This window comes from Sus scrofa, chromosome 1 (genome assembly GCF_000003025.6).
Source record: "Sus scrofa isolate TJ Tabasco breed Duroc chromosome 1, Sscrofa11.1, whole genome shotgun sequence".
Lineage (NCBI taxonomy): Eukaryota > Metazoa > Chordata > Mammalia > Artiodactyla > Suidae > Sus > Sus scrofa.
Window position 1 is genome coordinate 230,293,006 of NC_010443.5, and position 20,861 is coordinate 230,313,866.

At 34.1% G+C, this 20,861-nt stretch overlaps 1 protein-coding gene across 1 annotated transcript in view; it reads left to right on the plus strand.

The window, feature by feature from the left end:
• VPS13A (vacuolar protein sorting 13 homolog A) overlaps nt 1–20,861 on the plus strand; it is a 262,005-nt gene that overhangs the window by 223,667 nt on the left and 17,477 nt on the right. The window contains 5 exon segments of the mRNA XM_021065108.1: nt 2,106–2,181; nt 2,269–2,432; nt 3,024–3,069; nt 3,179–3,302; nt 11,099–11,213. Coding sequence (XP_020920767.1) covers nt 2,106–2,181; nt 2,269–2,432; nt 3,024–3,069; nt 3,179–3,302; nt 11,099–11,213 — 525 coding nt within the window.

Below are 20,861 nucleotides of genomic sequence, written 5' to 3' on the forward strand. Positions count from 1 at the left end.
GAGCTGCAGCTGCTGGCCTGCACCACAGCCAGAGCAATGTGGGATCTGAGCCGTATCTGTGACCTAGACCACAGCTATGCCAGATCCTTAACCCACTGAACGAGGCCAGAGATTGAACCCACATCTTGTGGGTCCTAATTGGGTTCATTAACTGATGAGCCACGACAGGAACTCTAAATCTTTCCTATTTAGAGGAGCCCTTTTACAATGGTTTTAGTATTGCTGTATTCTTTTAGTTTTTGTTTATCAGAGAAATTATTTTCCTTCTATTTTAAATGATAGTCTTGCTGGGTAGAGTATTGTAGGTTGCAAATTTTTCCTTTTTAGAACTTTAGTATATCTTGTCACTCTCTTCTGGCCTGTAGTGTTTCTGTAGAGAAATCAGGGTGATAGCTTTATGAGGATTCCTTCCTTTATAATTAACTCTGTTTTTCTCTTGCTGCCTTTAGAATCCTCTTCTTTAACTTTTGCCATTTTTATTATAATATATCTTGGTGTAGGTCTTTTTGGGTTCAGCTTATTTGGGACCTTCTGTGTTTCCTGAATCTTGATACCTGTTTCCTTCAGATTTGGAAAGTTTTCAGCCATAGTTTCTTCAGATGTATTTTCAATCCCCTTTTCTTTTCCTTCTCTTTCTGCAATCCCTGTTATGCATAGATTAGCCCAGTTTGTATTATCCTATAGATCTCTTACATTGCTTTCATGTTTTTTTCATTTGGCTTTCTGACTGCTATCCTCATTGGGTAATTTCCATTATTCTATCTTCCAAGTCACTTATTTGTTCCCTTCATCATTCATTCTGCTCTTCAGTGTCTTTAACTCATCTTTTGTCCCTGCAAGTGAATTTTCTAATTTTTCTTGTCTTTTTCATATAGTTTCTAGTTCCTTTCTAAAGGAATATGCCTTTCCATTGATATCTGCTCTTAATTCCTTAAGTATTTTCTTTTGTTTTATAGGAATTTTTTAAAATTTTATTTATTTATTTTGATTTTTAGGGCTGCACTCGTGGCATATTGAGTTTCCCAGGCTAGGGGCTTTAACCAGAGCTACAGCTACCGGCCTACACCACAGCCGTACCATGCCAGATCTGAGCCACGTCTGAGACCTACACCACAGCTCACGGCAACACCAGATCCTTAACCCACTGAGCGAGGCCAGGGATCGAACCTGCAACCTCATTGTTCCGAGTAGAATTCATTTCCGCTGAGCCACAATGAGAACTACTCCTTAAGTATTTTCATTATAATCTCCTTTTTGAACTCAGTGTCTGTAAGACTGCAGAGGTTTGTTTCATTCTTTAGTCCTTCATGGGGACTCTCCTGTTCTTTTCACAGGGAATGGTTGCTGTCCTTCTTCATTTTGCTGATATTTATCTTAATCTCCAAAGCCTGAGTCTCAGCACCCAGCCCCCGCCCAAGTGTCTTAGGCTGTTTTCCCCTGGGCCGTGGCACCAGCGTTCTGTGCAGCTCTTTCTCTGCTTTGCCCTCCTCAGTTTGGCTGTTGCACTTTTCTCCAAGGCTTTGAGTTTCCCTGTCCATCCCAGCTGACCTCACAGTAAGTTAGGTCAACCTCTCAGGATGAGATTCCTTTGCTCTTTCACAGCTCCCTCTCAGGAATGTTAGTCCCATCCTGATTCCTTTTTTTCTTTTTTTCTCTTCCCTTTCTCTCTCTCTTGCTTTTGTTTGTTTGTTTTATTATTTTGCTCTACCTAGTTATGTGAGGGGCTTCTTTCCCTTCTTGGAGGTCTGAGGTCTTCTGCCAGCATTCAGTAGATGTTCTGTGTGAATCATTCTGCATGTAGATGGGTATTTTTAATGTGTTTATGGGAAAAGATGAGTGCTGTGCCTTACTCCTCTGTTCTCTTTTGTACACTTTGGTGAATAGTCATTCCTTTCTAAGTTTTGATCAAATTCCAACATTTTATTCTTTGTACTTTCAATGTCATGAAATACCTGAGAATTCTGTTAATGTGAAGTTTTCTACTCATGTCACTTTCTCTGAATGTCTTTATTCTTTTCATCACCACTACTCTCCTCATATGTATCAGTTAGTTTACTCTTAAAAGTAAACATAACTTTATTTATTGTTATTTTTTGACCCTGTAGGGAGCCATCCAGGGCCCTGAAGAGTTTGTGGAAGGCATGGCTCTAGGACTGAAAGCACTAGTTGGTGGAGCTGTTGGTAAGAAATAGAATGCCTACCAAGTATGATTATGCTAGAAAGTAATGATATATTTGGTCTTACTAAAGATAGTATAATTTTTGCTAGGCGGATTAGCTGGTGCTGCCTCCAAAATCACCAGCGCTATGGCTAAAGGTGTAGCAGCTATGACTATGGATGAAGACTACCAACAGAAGAGAAGAGAAGCCATGAACAAGCAACCAGCTGGTCTTAGAGAAGGCATCACTCGTGGAGGAAAAGGCTTAGTTTCTGTAAGAAATATCCTGGGGTTGTGAACATTTTAGGGAATATCTTTTGAAGCCACATTCTGTGAGTAAGGAAATAGACATAAAACTTTGATTCACTAACGTTATTTGGGAGTTCCCATTGTGGCTCAGTGGTTAATGAACCCAATTAGCATCCATGAGGATGCAGGTTCAATCCCTGGCCTCACTCAGTGGGTTAAAGGATCTGGCATTGCCGTGAGCTGTGGTGTAGGTCACCAATGTGGCTTGGATCCCACGTTGCTGTGGCGTAGGCCAGTGGCTACAGCTCTAATTTGACCCCTAGCTGGGAACCTCCGTATGCCACCGGTGCGGCCCTAAAAAGACAAAAAAAAAAAAAAAAAAAAAAAAAAAAAAGATATTATTTGGATGGTGGAGGAGCAGTGGCTTGTGACATATAAAAAAATATGTCAGTAGCCTCCAAAAATACTTTGTTTAAATAAAGTACTTAGGAAATATATTAATTCTTATGATATCTAGAAAACAGAACTTTGCATTTATTTTGTTAGCCAGACCTGGTTTTTCAAAGTATTGTGAATGTCAAAATATTATAAATTTTCAACTGTGCTTTTCCTCTAGGGTTTTGTAAGTGGCATAACAGGAATTGTTACAAAACCAATCAAAGGCAAGTATAGTAATTCCTTTGAGTGATATATATTACCAAGACTTTCATAAAATGATCCTATTTTTGTTCTTAATCCAGTTGTCTAAAACTTTGTCTTTTTTCTTTCCAGGAGCTCAAAAAGAAGGAGCAGCTGGTTTCTTTAAAGGTGTTGGGAAAGGTTTAGTTGGAGCAGTGACAAGGCCAACTGGAGGCATTATCGACATGGCTAGTAGTACATTTCAGGGAATAAAAAGGTAAATTCTCTTTGATGTAAGATATGAGTAAAATGCTTAAACCAAGAGAAATGAAATAAATCTGTTTGGCTTGAGGCACTTTATTATGAACCCTATTAATATGGCAAGTTGCGTATTACTTCTTAATTCCTAGTGCATCTAGAGTGGTGTGAGCAAAGGAAAAAGTTGTGAAAGATGGTATCAGAGAATGAGCAAGTATTAGATCATATAGGGCTTGATAAGCCACTATAAGGACTTTGACTTTTTCTTAAGTAAGACAAGAAACCATTGGATGGTTTTAGACAAGAGAAATGATGAGAGCTGACTGCTGTATTGAGAATAAACCACAGAGGGACCAGGGTGGAAATAGGGAACATTTAAGAAGTTTGTTTTATCTCTTCTGGATGCCCCATGGCATATTGAAGTTCCTGGGCCAGGGATCAGATCCGAGCTGCAGTTGTGATCTACACCAAAGCTGCGGCAGCGCCAGATCGTGTAACTTACTGTGCTGGAGCGGGGAACAAACGTGCATACTGGTGTTACAGAGATGCTGCTGCTCCCATTGCACCACAGTGGGAATTCCAGGAAGTTTTTTTTAGTAATCCAGATGTGAGCTGATGATGATTAGACCTGTATAGGCTAGATATTGTAAGGAAGGGATTTTATTTTGTATATATTTTGCAGGTAGTAGCAACAAGATTTGTTGATAAATTGGATTTGAGGTATGAAAGAAAGAGAATCATCAAGGATAATTCTAAAGTTTTCGTGTGAACCACTGGAAAGATTGGGTTGTCATTTCTTTTATGAAAAGAGGGAATTAGAGGTTCTGTTTGGAGTATATTAAGCTTGAAACTATCTCTTAGACATCCAAATGGAAACATCAAGTAGTTGTTGAGTGTAGGAGTCTAAAGTTCAAGAGAAAGATCTAAGAGCTAAAAATCTGAGATTTTTGAGCCTGTATTAGGATGTTTAAAGCCATGAAGTTGGATAAACTTTATCACCTGGGTAAAAAGAATGGAAAAGAGAAAAACAAAAGAGATCCAAGGACCTGGCCCTTGAAATAGGGAAATAAAGAGGTCCCAGCAAAGGAGACTGAAATGGCCATTAAAGTAAAGGGGATTATTGAGAAAATGGTATTCTAAAAGCCAAGAAACAGACAATCTCAGTTTATACTATTGTTAAAATGAAAAGAGATATCTACTCCTCATTTACCTTATGTGAGGATGGTAAGTTTGATTTAAAAATCGGATGTGGAGTTTACAAAAGAGGAATTATACCCCCTCATTTTTCCAGTTTCTCTGCTTAGAGTACTCTTCCTCCTGTTGTCACCATGGTTACTTCCTTATTCAAAAGTTACCTTCCCACTAAGGCCTTCCATGGCCACCCTAAAATTTCAGTTTATCCCCTGCCCCTGCCCAGATAATTCATATGTCTCTTCCTTTCTTTGTCTTATTTTTTTTTCTTTAGTTCTTATCACTATTTAATATACTGTGTATTTTACTTTGTTTATTTGTCTCTCCTGGTAGAATGTAAGCTCTATGGTAAGATAATGACTCTTGTCTGTTTCCACAGCACCTAGAATATTGGTTGACCTGTGGTAGTCTTTTTTAAAAATCATACTGTTTATACAGTTGCATGTAGTTGTAGGAAATAATGTACAGAGCTCCCTTGTACACTGTATCATGTTTCCTATGGCTTCTGTAACAAATTACCACAAAAAATAGAAATTTATTCTCACTTAGCTCTGAAGGCCTGAAGTCAGAAATCAAGGTGTCAGCAAGGCTGCACTCCCTCTGGAGGGAAGAATTTGTACCTTGCTGCTTACAGCTTCTGGTGTCTTGTAGGTGTTTCTTAGCTTGTGGCTGTGCATCCCTCCAATTTCTCCCTTCACCGTCACATCACCTTCACCTCTCTCCGTATGTCTAAGCTCCCTCTGCCTCTCTCTTATGAGGACACTTGTAATGGCATTTAAAGCCCACCCAGATAATCTAGGATTATCAGTTCATCCCCCCAATCTTTAATTTAATCACATCTGCATAGACTTTACCCTTTAAAATCACATTCACAGGTTCTAGGGATTCCAGCCTGATATCTTTAGGAGCCACCATTCAGAACACTACATAAACTGCCCACTTTCTACCATAGTAACATTTTAAAAAATGTAGTACAATATAACCAGAATATTGACGTTAACATAGTCCACCAATATTGTTCAGTGGATTTGTACTAATTCGCTTGTGTGTGTACTAATTCCATACAATTTTATCACTAGTGTATGCTCATGTACCCACTACCACATGAAACTGAACAGTTCCAGCATCACAAAAATACCCCACATGGTCGTTTCATAGCCACATCTATATTCCTACTATATAGACACATCTGTAGTCTATAAATGTAATATAATCTATAAATATAATGTAATCTATATTAAACATCAAATACAATCTCTTTTAAATTGAGATGGTTTTCATGTACTTTAAAAAAAAAAATCACTATCTTGGAGCTCCCATTGTGACTCAGCAAGTTAAGAATCCGACTATATCCATGAGGATGCGGGTCAATCTCTGGCCTCTCAGTGGGTTAAAGGACCTGGCATTGCAGTGATCTGCAGAGTATATTGCAGATGCAGATTGGATCTGGCATTGCTTTGGCTGTGGTGTATGTAGGCTGGCAGCTGCAGCTCTTAATTCAACCCCTAGCCTGGAAACCTCCATGTCACAGGTGTAGCCCTAAAAAGGAGAAAAATAATCATTATCTTAAAATGTACATTTCAGTAGTTTTTAGTGTATTCACAAGGTTGTGCAACAGTTACCACTGTCTAATTTCAAAATATTTTCATCACCCTAGAAAGAAACTCTGTGCTTCTCAGCAGTTCCTCACCTTTCTTCCCCCTCCTTCCAACTAACAGCAACCTTATTTACTTTCTGTCTCTATAGAGTTGCCTACTCTCAATAGTTCATGTAATGGAATCATGCAATGTGTGGTCTCTTGTGACTAAATTTTTCACTTAGCATTATGATGTTTTCAAGGTTCATTTATATTTTGGCATAAATGAGAACTTCACTCCTTTTGTGGCTAAATAATATTCCACTGTATGAATATATCACCTTTGGTTGTCTCTTCATTAGCTAATCAATATTCAGATTGTTTTCTCATTTAGACTGTTAAGAACAATGATGTTAAGAGCACTTATATATAATTTTTTGTATAGATGAATGTTTTTAGCTCTTCCTGGATTTATATTTAGAAGTGGAATTGCTGGGGGAATATCATACCTCTAAGTTTACTTTTTGAAGTTGTGCCAAACTCTTTTCCACAGTAGCTACACTATTTTACATCCTAGACAACAATGTAGAAGATCCCAGTGTCTCAACATCCTCTTTAACACTATTTTCCATCTTACTTTTTTTGAATAGCTAACCTATAGATGTAAAGTAGTATCTCTGTGTGGTTTTGATTTGCATTTCCTAATGCTTAATGATCTTAAACATTTTTTCATGTGTTTATTGGCCATTGTGTATTTTCACCAAAGAAATGTCTGTTCAGAGCCTTTTACATTTTTTAGTTGGGTTGATTGTCTCTTTATTATAGGAGTGTAAGAGCTCTATATATTCTGGAACTTCAACCCTGTATCTCCTATTTGAGTGTTGTCTTTTAACTTTTCTGCTAGTGTCTTTCAATCAAGTCTAATTTATCTATGTTTATTTCTGATAAATAAACATAGGAAAGCCCTACCTATTCCAAGATCGTTAAGATTTACTTCTGTATTTTCTTTAGCTGAGTTATAGTTTTAATTCTTAAGTTCAGGGCTTTGATTCATTTTGATTAATATTTGTATATGATGAGAGGACTGGTCGAAGTTTATTCTTTTTCATGTGCATATCTAATTGTCTTAGTGCCATTTGTTGAAAAGACTACATTTTCCCAATTGAATGGTGTTTGGTACCCTTTTCCAAAATCAGCTGACCATAAATTTGAGTTTATTTCTATGCAGTTCTAGTCCATTGAGCTGTATGTCTATTCATGTAAGTATCACACTGTTTTAATTACTATAGCTTTATAATAAGTTTGGAAATCAGAAAGTGAAAGTCCTCTGACTTGTTCTTTTTTAAGATTATTTGGGCATTTTCTGAGTTATTTGAATTTCCTTATGTATTTTAAGGTTGGTTTGTCAATTTCTGCAAAAACAACAGCTGGGATTTTGATAGATTGTACTGAATATATAGATCAATTTGGGGATTATTGCCATCTTAATAATACCAAGTATCCCAATATATGAAAATGGACATCTTTCCATTTATTTAGGTCTTTAATTTCTCTCAGTGATATTTTATAGTTTTCAGTGTGCATATCTTCTTTTTGTAAATTTATTCTAAGTATTTTATTGTATTGGTATTATAAGTTATTTAACAACTTCTAACAAGAAATTATAAGTTACAGTTTTGCTGTTGTAATTGTTTTAATTTCATATTTGGATTGTGTATTTCTAGTGTTTAGAAATATAATTAGTTTTTATGTATTAACATTATATTCTGCAGCCTTACCAAAGCTGTATATTAGCCCTAATAGTTATTTTGTGGATTCTTTAGGGTTTCCTATATATAAAATCGTGTAATGTCAAAATAAAGATAGTTTTACTTCTTCCTTTCCAATGCCTTTTTTTTTTCTTGCTTAATTGCTTTAGCTAAATTCTCTAGTACAGTGTTGAATAGAAGTGCCAAGAGTAGATATACCGTCTTTCTCCTGATTTTGTGGGGAAAGCTTTCAGTCTTTTACCATTAAGTGTGATATAAGCTGTGGGATTTTTTTTCTCTACATCCGTTGAAGGATGTATATTGAAGAAGTTCCCTTCTACTTCAAATTTGTTGAGTACCTTTACTCAAGGATGTTGGACTTTGTTGGTTGCTTTTTCTGTATCTATTAAGTTGATACAGTATGGGGGGTTTTCTTTGTTTTACTATGTGGTTTATTACATTAATTGATTTTTAATATGTTGAACCAACTTTTCATATTTGTGATAAATCCCACTTGGCTATGATGTCTGATCTTTTTTATGTGCTGATTTAGTTTGCTAGTATTTTATTGAGGATTTTTACATATATATACTCAATAAGGGTCATTGTTCGTAGTTTTCTTTTGATTGTCTTTGGTTTTGGTATCAGGGCTATACTTTCTCATAGAATGATTTAAGAAGTGTTTCCCCCTCTATATTTTTTGGAAGATTGTGTGGACAGTTGGCATTAATCTTTTTAAAATATTTGCCAAATTCACCAGTGAGGCTGACTAGATTTGAGATTTAATTGGATTATCCATTTCTTTAGTTAACTTAAGTCTTGTCTTTTTTTTTTTTTTTAATCAGTCTAGCTAAGGATTTGTCATTTTTGTTGATTTTATTAAATAATCAATTTTTGGCTTCATTGATTCCTTCCATTATTTTTCTTTTTTTCTACTTCATTTTTTTCTGCTTTTTTTTTTTTTTTTTTTTGGTCTTTTTGCTATTTCTTGGGCCACTCCTGCGGCATATGGAGATTCCCAGGCTAGGGGTCTAATCGGAGCCGTAGCCACCAGCCTACACCCGGGCCACAGCAACGCTTGATCCGAGCCGCATCTGCAATCAGCACCACAGCTCACGGCAACTCCAGATCGTCAACCCACTGAGCAAGGGCAGGGACCGAACCCGCAACCTCATGGTTCCTAGTCGGATTCGTTAACCACTGCGCCACGATGGGAACTCCTTTTTCTGCTCTAATCTTTATTATTTCGTGTCTTATATTAGCTTTAGGTTTAGTTTGCTTTTCTTTTTCTAGTTTCTCAAGGTGTAAAGTTAGGTTAATGATTTGGGATCTTCTTTATTAATGCTATACTTTCACAGCAATAAATTTCCCTCTGAGCATTGTCTTCGCTCTAATCCTTGAGCTGTGGTATGTTGTTTTTGTTTCATTTATTTTAAAGAAGTTACTTTCCTTTGCAGTTTCTTTTTTCATTGATGCTTATTTAGTTTCTGCTGTTTAACTTCTACAAGTTAATGGATTTTCCTACTTTCTTTTACAGATTTTTGATTTTATTCTGTATGGTTAGAAAACATACTTTGTATGTTTCAATACTTTATACTTACTGAGATGTGTTTTATGGCCTTATATATAGTGTGTCCTGGAGACTTGTTCCATGTGCACTTGAGAAGAATATCTAATTGGCTGTTGCTGGATTGAGTGTTCTATAGACATCTCTTAGGTCTAGTATTGTTTAAGTCTTCTGTTTCCTAGTTGATCTGTCTCTTATCCATTATTGAAAGTTGAGCATTGAAATATTCAACTATTATTATTGAATTGTCTTTTTCTCTTTTTAATTCTGCTGGTTTTTGTTTTATCATTTGGGGGCTCTGTTGTTAAGTACTTACTAGTTGGAATTCCCATTGTGGCTCAGCAGAAATGAATCCTACTAGCATCCATGAGGATGCAGGCTTAATCCTTGGCCTTGCTCAGTGGGTCATGGATCCAGCATTGCTGTGAGCTGTGGTATAGGTCACAGACGTGGCTAGAATCCTGTGTTGCTGTAGCTGTGGTGTAGGCCGGCAGCTGAAGCTCTGAATTGACCCCTAGCCTGGGAACTTCCATATGCTGTGGGTGTGGCCCTAAAAAGACACACACAGAAAAAGTACTTAGTGTGTATCATTTTTTAGTGTATCTTGATGTATTGACCCTTTTCTTATTGTAAAATGTGCTTCTTTGTGTCTAATAAGAATGTTTTGTTTAAAGTCTAATATTTTCTGATTTTAGTATAGCCATTCCAGCTCTCTTCTGGTTATTACTTACATAGCCTATCTCTTTCCATCCTCTTACTTTCAACTTATTTGTGTCTTTTAACTCAAAAGTGAGTCTCTTATGGACAGCATATAGTTGGATCACTTTTTTTTCTCCATTCTGCTTTTAATTGGAGAATTAGTCCATATGTATGTGTTACACATATGGTACATACAATTGCATGGTAAACTTTTAATTAATGTTTATTGAATGTGTGGATATTTGTTGAATGAATGAACAAATAAGTAAATGAATCATTCTCACATAGGTCCATATAGTCAAAAGTGTTAAATAAAATATTACAATTTCAGCAATGTCTATATGTGTTTCAGACAGTGCCTATCTCAAGCCTAAGTAGAAATGTGAGGGTTTTTGAACATTAGCAAATCATTTAATGTGACTTAAAGCATTAATAAATTTAAGGAAATGAACCATATGATCACAGCAATGACCAGCGAAAATTCTTTATTTAAAATTCATTGCCCCTTCAAAATTTTCAATAAAAATAACAACAACAACAACAAAGAACCAAGAGTACAAATGAACTGCCTTGGCTTGACAAGCAGTGCCTTTAAAAAAAAAAGTTCCTGATACCTGTACTTCATGAAGAGGACTCTTAGAAGCTTTCCCTTTAAAGTTAGGAATGAGAGAAGGATGCTTGCAGTCCCCTCTTATATTTAGCATGGTACTAGAGAAACTAATAATGTAATAGGAAATAGGAAAAAAAATAAATGTAAAATATTAAACTGGAAAAGAAAAATTAATATTCATTGTATGCTGATTTTCTGATCATTTTCTACAGAGAAAATGCAAAAGAATCCATAAATAATTTACCATTCTACATTTTCCTAGAAAACTTTCATTATTTGTGTCATAAAGACACATTTTAAAAAAGGAAGTGATGTAATCATCTTATTTTGTCAAAAAGAAGATCCTTTTTAGTAGTTGCATTTTCAAATGTACTTAGGAGTTTTAGAGTGATGTTTAAAATCAAGTTATATGTTTTCCCTCTAGAGCTACAGAGACTTCTGATGAAGTGGAGAGTCTGCGACCCCCTAGGTTTTTTAATGAAGATGGAGTTATCAGACCTTACAGGTTGAGAGATGGTACTGGAAATCAAATGTTACAGGTGGGTGAAGAAATATCTTATGAATTAAGATTAGTCAAGTAAGGTTTTTTTTTAACTATCTTTATAATGCTTTAAATATATATTAGGTTATTTGCACTTTCATATGTTTTATTAAATCCATCTAAAGTTTCTTACATTTATTTAGGTTTTAAATGTACATTTATTTAAGATTTTTTTTTCTTTTTTACAGGCATCAAAAAGTATGATATGAAAACAGTTAATGCATGACTTTGCAAGTGAAAGACAACAGTAGATTTTAGTCTTTTAAAATTTACAAACTACGTTCAGCTGTTTCAGTATTTTGAATGCAAAGAAAAGTTTTTATATTGGTAACTTTTTGTATAGGATTTTTAGCAAATCTTATCTTTTTATAGGGTATTCTTAGTTCTGTACTGTATTTGCTAGATTTGTTGAAAGCCATTGTGCCTTAGGTACCCTCATAATAGATGGTGCTTATTTACCCAATTAGCCATATCTATTTAGGGTGCTTCTTTCTGTTCATCAAACTATTAACAGCTTTTATACCAGATATAGTCCTCATGTCCAGTTAGGTATGGATAAGGAAAAAGATCATGACCACTGCTATTGTGAATTGTTGGGTTCTCCTGCTTTTCTTTTGAAGAATGCTCAAGTGGCCATGACCCTTTTCCTACTTTATTCTATGTAGTCTATTTAAAACCCTCTGTAACTGATAAGCAATTCACAGGAAAACCAGTAACTTTCAGAAAGGAAACAGCTTTTGTAGCGGTAGACAGTTTGAAGGTAGAATATTTTATCTGTTTAGATAACTCCTACTTTATAAATTGGACTTTTAAAAATCTGGATTTTACTGTAGGTAACATACACAGTAGTGGGACATACTAATTTAAAGTCATTTCTGTGATTTAGATGTGGAATACTAAATTAAATCATTTGTTTGAAAACAAGGAGCCATTCTGTTGTGTAAACTTGAAAGTACTCATAGTAATAGTAAATTGTGAGAAGATATAATTCTTCTTTTATAGCTTTGATATTTTAAATATTGTTGTGTTTAAAGTCATCAGGATAAAGATTTAAAATTTAGTATTTTACCCGTTACATGCAGAGTATATAATTTTTCCTTAAATGTACTTCCATAAATTGTGACCATTGAGTTAATCTATGATATTTAGTAAAGTGGTTTTATGCTGTGTTTAAAATGTTTTTAAATCATCAAAATAATTGCGTATTGGGATAGAACTGGCAATCTAGTGAAAGGTTGTGTTCTAAAGGACATACTGACAAACTACAAAGACAGTGTATCATTCTTTGAAAATGTTGCAGAAGTCACCTATAGTTATACAGTCGAAACATGTTTCTACTCACTACTTGCCTTCCCTTATTAGAACACAGTTATTGTGTTACTAATTCATTTTACTAGACTGAATAGTTAACAAATGACCTTTCAGAAAAGTAAAAATATTTCTTAAGAGACTATTTTATAAACTGAGTAGGAAATAAGGATGAGTAATGAGAGTTTAGACATAAACCTTCATTGATTAGGGAACAGATGAGAAGAAAGCCATGAGATACCAAAAATTTCTCACAATTGATAACTTGATTTCAGTAACAAGTAAATTTGTTCTACACTTTCATTAGTTGTTTTCTGAAGCTTTGGGACTTAAAGGTCATGACTATTGACTCTATTTTTAAACATGCCTATTAATTTCATTAGGTCAGTCTTAGTTAATTGCTGCAAGAGCTATTTAAATGACTGAAAACTCACCATCTTTGTCAGCCATTTACTTATTTTTCAGCAAGAGCATTAAACACAGTATAAGTTGGAAACCTGTAGGAATTCACCAGATGCCTTAGAATGTTTCTGTTTAGCATTATTCTGTTACAGGTGTCAGAAATGGGTTGTTGCTTTAGTGGTAGTAGTGCTTTTTTGAGTCAAAACTCTACTATATTATTATTGAACACTTTAATATATATAAATACCAGTACTGTGGCAAAGAAGTCGATGACATATAAACCATACTTAAAATCTCATATGCCTAGATTTAATCTAAGAGACTTAATAGTGATGCCCTTAGAAAATATTTAATACTTTCAAGTGTTTGTTTTTTTATTTTATAATTTTCTAAAAATGGTGCTATTTACTAAATTATAGACTTATATATGATAATTAAATATGAGATACACTCTTACATTATGTACCCTTCTATCTAGAAAGTGGCATATTATTATAGTGTTTCCTAGTAGTGAGTTAAAATTGCCTACTGGAGAAATAGACTAACTTTAATATATTCATAGAATACTTTACAGGTAACATCAAACTATTTTTTACATTGAGTGTACTAACCCTGGAGTTTAGTCTTAAGTCTATTATGTTATAAAATATTATCTCCATAATTACTACTCCACTCAGAGCTGAAGTCTCCAAAATTATTGACTCCTTGAACATTTCATAATTTTACATGTTTCCAAGCAATTTGCCATACATAACTAACCTTTGTGCTTCTTTTTTCTTTACCATGCTTACAGAAAATTCAGGTCTACAGGGAGTGGATTATGACTCACAGTAGCAGTAGTGATGATGATGATGATTAGTCAGATCTAAATGTTAAAATTCATATGTTCTTTGTCATTTTATTTGGAATGTTTCATTGACATGTTTTGCATGACTAATACCATAATGTCCATATGTCCATTTTTAGAGAGTTAAAAGTACTTTTTCCTTTTCAAACATTTTTTCTATACATTTTCAGAAGCAAAATACTTGCATTATTTAAGCACAGAAAAAATGTATTTTATAGTCAAAGTAAGACATACTATATATATATTACAGCATTTGCTTGTATATATTTTGCAGCTTTGTAATAACAGTTTAAAATTTAGACAAATTCTTTTAATGTACACTAGTTTCATTTTAACTTACTTGCTTATTTTTTAGTAAAATTCTGTTTTTAATATTCTCTGTAAATTTTCTAAGCTGTAATATAATGTAATTGAGTAAAAAAAGAAAAGAAAGCGAAAGAAAATAGTCAATGTGTTATATATATTAACATTTTAGAAGTATTTTTGTCAAATTTCTCTTAATAAACTTAAATAACTTGAAGCAATACAAATTTGTTGTTCTATTCCAAAGCATATAGGTTGAAATAAGAAACATTCATGATTTGTCATAAATGTTAGACAGTGAAATAATTTATAGTCTGAGAATGAAAAAAAGTGCTTTGGCTCTCTTTTTAGCTCATTTTATTATATATATTTATTCTGAAACAGTGCACAAAGTTGGTTTTGCAGTCACTGTATTTATTAACTTACATAGCCTTATGCTGTGTCCTTAGTATAAATGTTATAATTAAGGACATTAGAAGAGTTTTCATACTAAGCATAGTTATATGTATTTCTTATGGGTAATATTGTGAAAATGTTAACTGTGTTTCTGAAAAATGTATAAAGCAGTCTGCTTTGTGTTTTGTGTACTGAAGGTTTGTTGTTTTTTTTTTAATTTCAACTTAGATGAAACTTTTTTTCTATTCTAGTATATCAGATGTACTTTAAAAAAAAACTCTATAAAAAAGGTTAATGACTATTAGTAGTATGATGTTTAATCTTGCGTGACTATTCTGCTTTTGAACCAACAAATTAATATGTACCTTAATTTATGTTAAGCAGTTTGCATTTAACGAGCTTATTTTGTAGTAGATAATTGCCTTAATAGTTAAACTTTTAGTTTAATTTATTCAACCAGTGATTTCTGGGTCTCCTACCTCTTAGGTTTATCAAGATTTTATCTCTGTAATTGTCATTCTCTATTTCTTAGAAAATGACTATATTTTTAATACTGAGCTTACAAAAAAAGAAGCTGAAAAATTTAGTTGTTGAAATTCCTACCTGCCTAGCATTGATTCACATTAAGTAGAAGTCAAGGTTGTGTGTGACTGTCAAAGGATTTAATTACTGTTTTCATAAAAAATAATATTCTTATCTTTTTATAATAAAACAGTGACCAGTAAAATAGTCACTCTTGACTGGTATTGGAGACAATCTGTCATGTACCCACTGCTGTCTTCACCCTTGTTCAAAGTCAAAGCCTGCTGCTTCTACTAGAAACTGGAAAGAACACAGCCTATTGTTATGCGTTATGTACTCCTAAGGAAGGAGAGGGTCTGAAAATTTCTTCATTGACTTCTTAGATTCCACCTTTGCTACTAAGCACAAGGCCTTTCTAAAGGGGGGAATGCTAAATTGCTTGTTTGCAAGACATTTACTGAGTTTCCTGTGGCTGGTCTGTGATACTTAATTCTATGGTACAGATTTCCTACAGATCCTTATGAATTTATGTGGAAAAATTCTAGGTATTTCAGCAGTGTCTTACCATTTTAATGAAAAGAAAACTAAAGCTAGAATTACATTTATTTAAAATTGCGTGAACAGTAGATATTTAAAACAGAACTATAGTAACTATAAACTTTGTTCATATGGTCTAAGGGAATCATCGTTAAGTTTTTAGCCCTCATAAGTGACATATATTCTAACAGTAAAATTGCCCTAGTTCTTTCTGTTTTACTGCCCCAATGAAATAAGCTTCTCTGCTGACAGGTATTAATTTTTTTTTCCAGTTTAAAAATACATTATTTTGTTGCTTTTATTTTAAGAAAGATTTAAGACAGGATTGCTCAGTGTTTTTTTGTGGGTTTTTTTGATGATTTTTTTTTTTTTTTTTCCCGTTATAGCTGGTTTGCAGAATACTGGTTTACAACAGAATTATACGGTAAACCAGCTCTGTATTTTCTTGGTGGAAATAGAGGACTTGGACAAAAATATCTTCTTATTTCTCATCACATATATAGAAAATGAGTTCAATGAGTTTTAATGGGATGGTAGGTCTTCAGTCTATTAGTGGCTCTATAATTAATTAGAACTTTAAAAATCGAAGTCTCCATTTAATAAAATATAGTGAGAAAGCTAAGTTTGAAAGATTGACTATGTAATTCCACACCTATCCATATCCTTTAACTTTATTTATATTCTGTAATTCTATGTGGTCATTACTTATGTGTACACAAAGGGGTGTAGGGTTCTCGTCTAAGGGAATAATCACTCATTTTCTTTTTTCCTTTGTGTCTGCTTGACACTTGAATCCCATATCGAAAACTGACAGGAAGAAAAATTTGTAAAAATCCTGAAATTGTAAACACTTATCATGATGGATAAATAATCTGTTTATAAGAGCCTATAAATGAAATTAATTAGTGCTCATATTTGATATAGATTTATATTACTGCTAACTTTAAATATTTGTTAGAGAAAGAAGTTGAATAAATTTCAAGTTGCTTCTGTATTTTTTTCCTTTTCTTTTTTAGGGCCACATCTGCAGCATATGGAGGTTCCCAGGATAGGGGTCGAATCGAAACTGCAGCTGCTGGCCTACACCACAGTGATGGCAACACCAGAAACTAGCAGCATCTGTGACCTACACTGCAGCTTGCAGCAACACCAGATCCTTAGTCCACTGAACAAGGCCAGGGATCAAACCCATGTCCTCATGGATACTAGTCAGGTTTGTTACCACTTAGCTATGACAGGAACTCCTGCTTTTGTCTTTAAATAATCAGGATTTTATCAATTTTACCTTTTGAAATTCTTCACGACATATCATTGATGCAATTTTGAGTGTTGACTTTAAGGTCGTGTTATTAAAATTTACAAACAGAGCCATTATAGGTGTTTGACTAGGTCATCAAAGTTTAATATGAAAAATATGCGACCATATTTTATATCCTGAGGTCACATACACTATAGAATGATGACTGCTATAATAGCTACTATAGTAGTTCATCTGACTTAAATCCTGTCCTGAAATTTTGCATTATACTTTTTTAGAGTGTTGGGAGGAGGACCACAAACAATCATCCCTAACAACAACCTATTATTTAGTACTTTTCTACTGTACCCTCAAGCCTCAGTTTTTTGTTTTATAGATTTCCTTGCATATTTATAATTTATTATTTATTATAATAATCCAAAATACTAAAGATCCTAAGAGATCTAAACAAGATACACAGATTATTCATTTATATCAAACAGTATTATGATGAATATATAAAAAGAATGTCAATTTATTATTCTACCCTGCGCCTTTGAAATAAATGGCAATCGGTTTAAAATGTTTACAGCATTAATTTAATCTTTAATTTCAGTGAGTGAATATTTGAATTCATGGAGTACAGTGAGTATGATCCATACTATATATACAAAATATTATAGAAAGTCCTGAATCAAAGAGAAATGAAACACATTATTTCAAATAGGTCTGTTAGGGAGCTAATTAGAATGATTTATGACAGTCATATGTGGGAGTTTATGGTTTGGTCAGTTTTATTGTGGTAGAACACTTTCATATCTATAATTATCTCACAATCTGTAAATAAATTTATTTAACAGTCATTCCATATCAACCAATATGTATATAGGAACATGTACTTCCAAAATCAGCTTTAAAATAAATGTTTAATAATATTGTAAAATTGGCTTTTTTATAATGTAACTCTCTTTATTGCATATACCTATTCTACACAGTGAATGGTAATAAAGGTATCTACTAAATTTGCATTATGCTGTTTTTCTGGATCTTAGCCTTAATTTGATTTTCTTTTTTTGTCCTTTTTAGGGCCACACCCACGGCATATGGAAGTTTCCCAGGCTAGGGGTCTAACCAGAGCTGTAGCTACCAGCCTACACCAGGGCCATAGCAACTCCAGATCCCAGCCACGTCTGTGACCTACACCACAACTCACAGCAACATCAGATCCTGAAGCCACTGAGCAAGGCCAGAGATCGAACCTGCAACAAATCCTAGTCGGATTTGTTTCCACTGTGCCACAACAGGAACTCCCCCCTTAATTACTTCAGCATTCGAAATATAGTCATTGCGTTTTTTTAAACAGACAATCAGGATAGTCAGAGAATGAGTTAAGTATATGTAATTCTTCTTAATTGGGAATGCTTTGTTTTTCTATAAATTATCATTTATGAATAACAACTATATTATGTCTTCGAAGATTTTTTTGATGTATTCAATAAAACTTGGTGTTTCTTTGAATTAAAAAATTTGAGACTGGCACTTCATGGAGAAAGGCAAATCCTACTTGTGAATCACCTAACATTGGTTCTCAACCTATAATACTAGTATTTTATGGAATATGTGAAATTTTTAAATTTTAAATTAACATATGCTCAATGAAGTAAGACTGGAGAAGAAAAAATTACCCTGTCTCCCCACCATTTATTTATTTTATTTTATGTTTTTTTGTCTTTTTAGGGCCTCACCCAAGGCATTTGGTGGTTCCCAGGCTAGGGGTCGAATCAGAGCTGTAGCTGCTGGCCTTTGCCACAGCTACAGCCAAGCGGGATCCAAGCCACGTCTGCAACCTACACCACAGCTCACAGTAACACCAGATCTTTAACCCACTGAGCAAGGCTGGAGATCGAACGTGCTTCCTCATGGATGCTAGTCAAATTCGTTTCCACTGAGCCACAGTGGGAACTCCCCCACCATTTATTACGGTGTATTTCATTTAAAAATTTGTATTCATGTAATTATTATTCCAATGTGTAAATATATGTTATACTTTTTTGTAAATTTTTAAAATTATTCACTTATAAAGATTAAAAAGGTGACCTACTCAATCCCTCACATGGGAAAACTGATCTTTATTTCTGGAGTATGTTATAACCAGCAGAACCTCTCTTTATTTTTAGAGCTGATGTAGAAGCTTTTTCTTTTTCATTGAACGTATTTTTCCCTTTTGACTACCTTTTTTTAAAAAAAACCCATTAAATCTTGTATGTATGTATGAGCCTTATGTTTTTCATTGTGTATGAATCTTGACAGCTAGGTTATCCCATGGGGGTAGTATTTTTTAACCATTTCAGATATTTATCGATGTTGTCTTTGAATCTCTTACATCTCTTACGAAGATATCATAGTTGCCATTACTTAAGTTGTTGTAGAAGGGAGGCTGTTTTTCTTTGTTGTATATTTCTTTTCTTTCAGAAATTACAGATGTTTATAATTAGCTTCAAACACTGCCTTAATAGCAATTGGAAGATAACTACTTTCAGCTGACGTGATATTTCCCTTTACTTCGTGAGGAGATTACAACTGATCTGGAAGAAAGGGCTTATCATAGGCAGTCAGATCACCAGAATAGCACTGAACACTCCTCCTGGCTTCATCTGAAATTTTGAGTAAGTTGACAAGAACTAGGAGACAAAGGCTTATTGGATTTCACTCTTCATTTTTTCACTCTTCCTCTCCAGAAATATACTTCTGAATGGGATGAGAAACTGAAGAGAGACAAATTCTGTTATCAAGGCAAATTAGACTTAGCATCTCAGGTAAAGCAGATCCCATGATAAGGAGATACCTATCCAACTGGGATATAATACTTACACCTCATTTATTTGACATAACTTTCTTGAAGAGTCTTTGGCACATGATGTTTGAAGGCCTGTATATACATTTGAACATTTAGTAGTAAGTCCCACTAACTTTATTTTGGACCAATAGAGTAATTTACCTCCCTTAGGACCTTACAGGATTACATAAAATACTGTGTGAATAAGACTTTTCTGAAAGTGATGATTCCACTTAGGAAAGGTTCTAGTTTTCTTTTTGTCAAAAAAGTATAAAATAAATTTTTAAATAATTTTTTAGTCCATAACTGAAATGAGACTAATTTGATTAGTAAATCTTTGTCAAAAATTTGTCATCATTTCATCCCATTAATTTGTAAATACATTAAGGAAGAATAAACATTATTAAAGTAGACTATAGCACATTTAACCCTGAAAGAAATTAAAATGTTCACTAGGTTCAATTTGAGTCTTACTTTCTGCTTACCAAGGATGTGCAAATAGAGATAAAACTCTGCAGTAAGTATTTAAAAGATGTTTAGCCTTTATTTAGCCAAAGGTGCTAAACTGTAACTGGGATTCAACCCCAAGTCTCTACTGACATGTTAGAGCTTTACGTTATAATTTCTCCGGTTACCTTTAGTAGTACACAGATTGTCAACATAAATTGAGCTTATTAAAGCTCCTCTCCAGATTTTTTTCTAGTTTGTACTCTAACAGTAATGTTAGAGAACTTTAGTATAAATTATGAAAAGTCTATTTTTTATTAGCCAAATATCCTATGGAACAAAAATTGTTCTCTTCCAAATGAAATCATCTTCGTAGAAAATTAGATTGGAAGCCACTTTTATTCATCTAAAAACAAAATTTAATGTCATCTATGAAAGGAAGCACCATGTATAGTTGTTGGTTAAGGCTTTAGTTGTCAATTTAAATGAAATCGGTATTGTGGTTACTTCTGATGATTCTGATGAACTGTTACTCAGTGAAAATTTGAAGACTCCTATGGGAAGCAATTTGGGGAAATGTACTTTTTTCTGTCTTTTTGGGCTGCACCCATGGCATATGGAGGTCCCAGGCTAGGGGTCCAATTGGAGCTGTAGCCACTGGCCTATACCACAGCCACAGCAATGCCAGATCTGAGCCACGCCTGCAACCTACACCACAGCTCATGGCAATGCTGGGTCCTTAACCCCCTGAGTGAGGCCAGGAATCAAACCTGCGTCCTCATGGATACTAGTAGGATTCGTTTCCACTGAG